The 8,788-nt window shown below is 39.1% G+C and overlaps 1 protein-coding gene across 2 annotated transcripts in view; it reads right to left on the bottom strand.

Moving 5' to 3' along the window:
* Positions 1–8,788, bottom strand: part of sppl3 (signal peptide peptidase 3) — a 22,938-nt gene that overhangs the window by 7,516 nt on the left and 6,634 nt on the right. For both annotated transcript variants that reach the window (XM_035668277.1, XM_035668278.1), the window contains exon 2: positions 1,446–1,523. In XM_035668277.1, coding sequence (XP_035524170.1) covers positions 1,446–1,523 — 78 coding nt within the window. The remainder of the gene's footprint in view (positions 1–1,445; positions 1,524–8,788) is intronic.

The following is an 8,788-nucleotide window of genomic DNA, read 5'->3' as shown; positions in this document are numbered from 1 at the left end:
GAAACTTAATATAGTGTGTCACCCACAAAATATTTATATTTCCTTGCGGCTTTTTTTCTTACTCACATCTGACATCGACGTATGCCCATCTTACAGGGGTTGTTTTATTTTGTTTTTTTCTGAAGACAGTTTGACATGTCACAGTAAAAAGAAGCACAGGTGTGAATAATAAAATGACTGATTTGGTGAAATTTTGAGCAGCTGTGGCTCAGATGGTAAGCTCATCCTGTTGCATGTCACTGTGAGAATGTGGTTTATAAAGTATTGCGAACGCACTTTGAGTGGTTGAAAGAGTAGAAAGGTGTTATACTATTTGTGCTTTTTCCCCCCCGACGATGACAAGAAGCTCGGGTAGCGTAAATTAAAGCCTGTTTCAATTGCACCATGTCACATTTTGTTTTTATTGACACACCAACTTTTCAACCTCAACTATGTGCAAAACATTTTTGTGAAAGGTTAAGGGTTTGTTTTTGTAATTCAGTGTTCCCACTTTTTATGCACAAATTGAAAATTTAAAACAGATGGATGGAAAAGAACTGACTGTAAATGACTTCATCTCCTGACAGCAACAACCCCCCGACTAGAATGAGCTAAGTGCAACTTGATCTGATCAGTCGTGACTTACAAATGATCACAACAATCCACCCGACGACCATAATGTGCCACGACCACTTTTTGTCTGATGAGCTTTTCTCCTTCCATCCTAATTAGCCTGTATCATGGAGTGAGGATGGAGCATCATATTGGCAGTGTCCTCTCTACCTCTTTATATGTGGATGGCGGATGAGACAGTTTGCATCAATAGCAATAACAGTTATGCAGATACAGTTTATCCGAGAGATGGACGCCTCATTGATTGTGCATTTTTAATCCAATAATGGATGGATAAGCAAAACACACCTGCCTCTCACATTCAGCCTGACAATCAAACTCTAAGAAGCCATTTACTTGATCGTAAGACTCCTCTAAAGCAAATTAGTTTTGGTCAATATCCTATTGCAACTAAATGAATCAGAACACCATTAGGTGAAAGGACTGTAGATTCTTTCAATGCACCAAAATCACATTATGCCCTCTGTTCACCGGGTACGCTTGGACTTTGAGAGACCCCAAAACTGCTTCAACAAGTGTTTTTCATTCACATTCACCAGAAGACGTACATTTTTATAAGATTGAACCCTGAGAAATGGATGCAATTCACAATTTGCACATATTTACCATAACAAACCTCTTTAGGTTCTTAATTTCTTCTGAGAACATTTGACTTGACCCCGTAGGGCAAAGCTTATAAAAACATAAAAGTGCCTTTTTTATCTTACAAAGAAATGATACTTTTGGCTAAAGGTCGTTTCTAATGTGGCAAACAAGACATGCTCTGAGAGTCACTGTCCACTATCCACTATCCTCCTGACAGCTGAAGTGATTATTTATTTAGTGACACTCACCTGAAGCTGCCATAGACGATGAGAAGGATGGAGATGAGGAAGGTGGACACCTGGCTGGAGTCAACTAGGGAGTACGCCCTAAAGAAGAGGGAGAGAGGAATACAAACGTGAGAACAAACTTCTATAATTAAACAAGTGGGGGAAATGGTTTTAATTGAATTTGCAGACAAAAGTAGGGTTTTTGCTGCTAAACTGTTTCCATAAGAACTGTCTTCATACGGACATCACACTGATTAACTGGAACAACTTGTATGTTTTACTTTTCTACTAAACAAGTTAAACATGAAAACCAGGAAAGTAAATCAGCCTTAAAATACACAAATGACACTGTAAAAAAAGACTCCAAGCCTGTGTTAATCTGCTGCTTCCTCCTTTTGTTGGTCCCGACTGGAATCTTTTACACATTGCAAGTTGCCATTTTTGCCCAAAACACAAACAACTTATTTTTGACCACATTGCTGAGTCATTACAAGCGGAGGTGAGCGAAAACGCGTTTGTTGTTTGAGTTCAATCCCCATCTGACGTGCAGAGAGGTCCTGTTATCCGTCAGATTCTTTTTTTTTTCGGTGTGTAATTTAATGTTTGATAAGCTTCTCTGATCATTTTTGAAAGAGACACAATCTGTCCCCCACACATTTTACCCTGCATTATCCTTTAGTAATAACAGGGCTATTTTAATTAAATATTACAGAATGCTGTTGTATGGTTACCTGACTAGATGTTTATTGTGTCTAACAATGCATCCAAATGTCCAGTGGCACAACAGCAAAATAAAATAAGTTATTAACTGGGGCTATTTTGAAATTAGAGACAGGGAGGGAGAATGGACCAGATACTAAACCACATCTACTTTAAATTGGATTATGAAAGAAAAATCCGAACTTCAAAAGCAGGCTAGAACACTACCCTTGGATTTGTTTAACTGTACTAAATTGCACATGTTTCTCTTAGACATATAAATAATCAGTTTGTTTATCACTACTGCTCTGAATCCCTGCAGACACTCAGGCCCCTCCAAAGAAGGCAGGCAACCACAATAATGTCGGGTGGAGCAAACTTTATATCAGGAATTAATACCAAGAACCAGAGCATGTGAATAACAGCAAGTGTTGACTAACTGGGCAGTATATCCATTTTATACACTGGCAAACTGACCTGTGCATTGTGTCTGTAATGAGAACTGCAGTCAAAATTATGAGATGAGAAGACTATCCAAGTGGAGAACATCTAATATAATGTGAAAACATCCTCAGTCACCACACAACGCACGGATACTGCACGCTCTGAGAAAATGCTGTTGTTTTGGCATGGTGCTGAACTTATTCTGTTCCCCTGAGATCAGTGGGCCTCATAATTACACACAAGGAAGCAGCGAAGAGAGGAAAGTGAAACAATTCGATAAACAATAAGAATTGCAAATTTTGTTGCATTTAAAAAAAAGAACTGGGGGGGGAAAAAAACAAGCAATCGATTATGAAATTAATAAGGCAAATGTGATCCATAGGGACTGCTCACAACAGTGGCCAAATTTTGATAAGGCCTATTGATGTAATTCTGGAGCGTATGATTCATTCATTCTATTTACATAACTCTCTGGATCCCAGTGCAGGGCAATTAATTTTATTTTATTTTCAATTATGATTTTGGCTTCAAATGATTATGGAAAAAAAAAATATATAACAGATAAAACCATTATTGCGTCGCATTCCTTTTCACAAACATGTTCTTGTTTTGTTTTGTGTTATTAACCCAGCGCACCCATTTCCATTACAGAGGAGCACTTTTCGCTTCACCCTCCCTAAAAGCCCAGACTCACTCCAGGTTGTGGTTGTGTTTAGTTCAGCTTGAGCCAAGATGAAGGAAAGAGAAGCTTTTGGTCAACATGAAAGGTAAAACCCATTCAGCTGTTTGGAACTTTGGTATCAAGGAGTCTTTTTGAAAAGTTCAATAAACGTATGATGAAATCTTGTTAAATAATCGTGATCTCGTTATCTCAAATTCATATATAAATATATATATACACACCAAAATAATTGTGATTGCGATATTATATTTGAGCAGCCCTACAAGATCCTGTCCTGAAACATCACACAGATGTGCAGTAATATTTCAACATGAGTGTTAAAATGATTCACTGTATGGGAATATATAACCATGGTGTTCATGCAAGCTATTCCTACTACAATGTCTTTACAATCTGGTGAAAACTATTTTATACCAATCTGGGTTTATTGCAACTAATCTGTAGTGAAATTACTGCAGTAACCGCAGAAAAGGCTGTAAAAATCTAAATAGCTCTTGACCTACATCCTCCCTGTGGGATCTGTGCATGTTCTTGTGTTTTGTGAGACAGACTGATGAAGGACATTATAATTCCTCAGCTAAGGGTTGCTGTTAAAAAGAGCATCTAAACACACTTCAGATTGAAGATGGTTGGCATCTTAGTTCTGTACATTCTTGATGAAGAATAAACATGGCTTAAACATATGACTCATCCAGCAACTTCATACAAACTGATTGTCCCGGCTCTCAGAAACAAGGTTGTAAGATTACACAACTGACTCATACTAAAAATTCAGCATAAAGTCATTTCGCTCATTTTTTTCCAGACAAATGCGTAATCAGGCTTCTAGTTTGAAGACTGATGTTGCGTCTAAGCACCAAATTGTTCCCATATCAATGATCTGGGGCCTTGACATAGCGTAGAGTTGACATGCAACCTCATAATGCAGGCCTTTTTCTGGGGCAAAGACAAGGCTGGCATTGTGAAGTGAAGTTCAGTTGAGAGGTGCAGATTTGACCCCAGCCCTGACCTATCTGTCAAACTACTTGGTCACAAATGCGAGCTGGAGTAAAAAAAACAAAAAACAAAAAACACACACACACCAGTAACTCCCAATAATGTCATCATCATCATCATCACTACTCCACCTGTGTACAGGCATCACAGCTGTTTTTAAATCTGCATTTTAGCTCAAATGTTATCCGTTTCTCAAAAACAGGGTGTGCAAAAACTACAAGCATTTTTTCTGTAGATCATTTTTTAAGCGTCTGAGCAACAACACAACTTTAAAACATCATTAAGAATGAAGAGAACTATTGAACATTTTTCCAGTTGAAAGACTCATTCCAGACATCATCAGTGGAGATGGCCTCATCTGACTCTAAGCCAAAGCCTACCACACCTAAAAAGACCATAACATATACTTATCCAAGATTAAGCATTGCGTTTATCACTGTCAAAAAAACTAAATTCTGAACTGAAACACTAAAAAAAGCATAATGTCTCCAAGACACACGTCCTGTGCTGTGACAGGTGGGTGGCTGGCAGAGCGGCCCACCTCCCTTTAGGTGTCATTATGTGATGACGACTCAACAATCGACTAAGTGGTTGGAACGGGCACAGCTGGCGGCGTTCACACTGCGTCCAGTGACAGTATTTGAGGACCTGGGAATGAGACTCAGCAATCGCCTATCTTTCTCTAGAATGACTGATCCCACCTTTAAAAAAGGCACCAATGCATTCAACACTGAACTCCATTAGCTATCAGCATCCATTTACCTGGCTTATCAGCTCTATTCAACCAAGTGAATTCAATGATATCGTATTACAGTCGTATGAACACAATAATGGACTGTGTATCAAATTGTCCCTTTTTTGCTACTTAGTGCATCACATTCACCCTCAGTCATTTTATTTGAGTGTCTGAATTCACTAGTGCTCTAAAAACTTCTCACAAATGAATAAAAACAACCTAAGTATGGCCCACTATGTTTGCTAACAATGCAATACATCACACAAAATCAAACTCTGTATAGTCCGTGACTATGTAAAATACAAACAGTGTCGTTATCTGATAGTTTGTCCTACAGACAGCACAAATTTATCTTTCAAATGTAAAAAGGAATCATTATCACAAATATTTGCTTGCGTTTCGTTTATGTAAAACTCTCATATCTGTATCGGCCTCGGACTGTCATTGTCGGTTGGGCTACGTCTGTATATGTTTAATTTGTGCTGCTGCTCACTACAGAGTACGTTATTGAGTGTTTCTTACATTGAGAATAGAAATGAGAGAAAGAGAGAGGGCAGACAGAGGGTGCAGAGTGTCAGAGAGCAAGTCGTACAAGTTATCATGACTGGAACAGGAAAACCACATTAGCAGACAGGAACAATAGTGACAAGCTGCCTCCCTACAAACACAGACGGGATGACACTGGACAAGATATTTGTTTCACCATAAGATACAGTTCTAAAAAAAAAACATCGAGTTGAATCAATATCTGTCGCCTAACAGGGTCTGTTTCTATTTGTTTTTTTTACCCCACTACTGCACTGTGGCATTTCATTTTTGTTTTGTTTTATTAAAGTTTGATTGAGTGAGCTCTGGGTCATCTTTTTGAAGGCAAAAATGTCTCCCGCTCGACTACAGCAGTAGCCAGCAGCTCCAACCTTGCTTGAGTGAAGCAGCGTACAGTGAAAACAAATGGCTCATGAGGGAAGGCATTACGGTTTTCTCCAAAAAAGGTTCATAATTTGGACATTATTTACTTACAAGGTACCAAAGACGGTACTATTTCTCATGTAGGCTCTGAAACTAAAATGAGCCCTTTTCTGCTGGCATGCAGTGAATACAGTTTCAGTCCTGAGTATCGCTGGGCTGCATTACTAGTTTTCTTCCAAGTACACAGAGAACAGCCCTTGCATAAAAAAGACACAGCGCTCAAAATCATTTTTCACTCTGGTGCGCATGTGACACAGGAATTCATAGTTTTCATTGTGATGCTTGGGAGTAGTGGGGGTGCAAGAATCTCATCCCTGTCATTCATTCAGTAGCACAGTGAGAGGAGGGGTAACGTGTGTAACTGTGGAAACGGGACATCGGGGCGATACTGCATCACGTAGCTGTGCCCAGGTCTTGTGTGACGGACACAGGGCTCTACTTAATAGCTGAAAAACACACTCTGCAGGCATCATCTTTACAGATACGTCAAATTACAATGTGGCTCTGGTATACTTGACCCAGGATGTAGGTCATAACAAACGTCTAATACAGCCAATCCAAATATGACACCCTATTCAGGCAAGTGTTTCTCCAAGCAGGTTAAACGTCTTGCCAACAATTTGGCCTCAAGCATTAAGATAAGATAAGTGATTAAGAAACTGACCTTGTTCTTCTCCACACAAACCCTAATGATGTCACTGCCTCGCTGTCAACACAGCTAACACATAAAACGGCTAGTTTAATCTACCACAGGCCTAATTCATATTCTAGCATCGAAACTGCTTCGTCTGAATTCTGCGCACAGAAGCCTGTAGAACATGGCTGAGATAGATGAATGGAACATTTAAAAACAAAATACAATCCCGGACTGTTGAGGGCTGGATGGCAGCCCAAAGTGCCATAAGACGTCCTTGTTCACTGACAGAGTAGGTTTTCAATAACACAATTCCAATACCGTCCTCCATCAAGCCAGTTGCATGCATGACTTGACCACTAAGGGACCAGGTCACCGGGCCACAATGAAGACTTTTGCAAATGCTGCCCCTGTGATGCATTGATATTTAAGATTGACTGTGGAGAAATATCTGACCCAAGTCTCAGCAGATTACTCAAACTGGAACAAAAAATGTGATCCCCTCGGCTAGCATATATATTAACTTTACAATCATTGCCACCAGCTTACAGTAGCCACTGGGAGGAGTTGCTGCTGGACCTTTAAATCAGGAATCAGCATTTATCTGTCACCACTTTCTTACCCGATTATGGATGTAATGGGTTACATCCTTTGAGAACAAGGATGTAATATGTGATCAACTGTAACTCTTGAGCCTCCATGAAAATAAGAACACCACTCCTGCATTGCTGTTTGGGTGTTTCTTCACACCCCTTCTTTGTTTGAATGAGACTTTGAATAATAAGGGGTCAAAGTAGAAATGGACAGAAAAGATTGCCCTAGACCGATGTGAGGTCCTGGATTTAGTTTGTCTGTGATATTACAATGACATGGTCAACGCTTGAGCTCAGGGTCACAAGGGTTCCCTGCAGACCCTCATTTTTAGAACATTTTAGGGGAAAAGATAAATCTAAACTAGCTGCGGGTCACACCTATCAAGACTGAGATCCAGATCTAATCATTTGGTTAATTTTCTCACAGCACAGGAGCACAATGAGTGAAAGTCTCAGCCTCAAAATTCAAGATGCATTAGATTACTGTCTCAACGAATTAAACACTATTTAGGCCTTTAAATTCTGAAGGCTAATCTTAAGTGGTGCTTCTGTTCAGGACACGCGCAACAGGTGCTTCAGTAATCCGTCAGATTCAAACAGGCCACTGTGGTCTTTTAGCTGAGATTACAGCAGCATTAGTTGTGTCTATATACTTAATATACTGTATATAATATTAAGACCTAAAAAGTGAGTATGGGACTGTGCTTTCTTGCATTTTTCTTTTTTGATGTACCTCAGAGTCTCATTACAAAAGACTACAAAGGCTGTTAGTTAGGTAAACAGGCTTAGTTTAAATGAGCAGAACATTTTTAATATCATCTTTTTTGTGAGTTGTGTGAACAATTCGTTGATTGGTCTGTGTCTAGAGAAGCTGAGTTTGAATCAGATTGTACTGTGGATAGTCTTAATAATAGGATTTTGGGATTAGAGTTTAATAACCATGTTTCCTGAGGAAGGATGCTTTTCTTTCTCAAATTCATTAATAAAAAAAAGGCCAAAAGCAAAAAGATACTTTTGGACTACTACTAGATGTTGGCAATAAGGACCTTTAGCCATTGTCTCATTTGAAATTTATGCATGATGGCATATTTATATTTGACAGAAATACTAAAAGGGTACATAAAAGATTAGATTTTATGATAAACCTTTATAAAATCTGCGTGATTTCTGGATTATATCCTACACTAATCTCAGAAATTGTTGGTCATACCCTACAGCAGGCGGCTACACAGATGGGGAAGACACCATGTTATCAGTTGAAGTCTGAGGTAGTAACAGTGACAACTTATGGCAGGAAGCACCAAGGATCAACTAATTGCCAAGTCAAAAACTAAAATTCTCTCTAAACCTCCTCCATCCACAGGGCTGATTTACATCGAAATACATCGACATATTAGCTAATGACCCCTGGTTATGTCCTTAACCCAAGGGAATTTTACCAGTAGAGAAGATCAGTGTTGAAAACATAATGTTCAACAACCTCATCCACACATGTAAGAGTCATAACAACCTAATAAAACATGTTTGCAAGGCAGTAAAAGCGAGCTGCAGTGTAAGCAAGTAGCCTCAATAAGGTGTTGCAATCACGGCAGATAGATAGATAGATAGATA

Source organism: Morone saxatilis, unplaced genomic scaffold (genome assembly GCF_004916995.1).
Source record: "Morone saxatilis isolate NCDOM2014 unplaced genomic scaffold, NCSU_SB_2.0 Contig21, whole genome shotgun sequence".
Classification (NCBI taxonomy): domain Eukaryota; kingdom Metazoa; phylum Chordata; class Actinopteri; family Moronidae; genus Morone; species Morone saxatilis.
The sequence above is the reverse complement of the archived record's forward strand: the minus strand, read 5'-3'. Positions and strand labels throughout refer to the sequence as shown.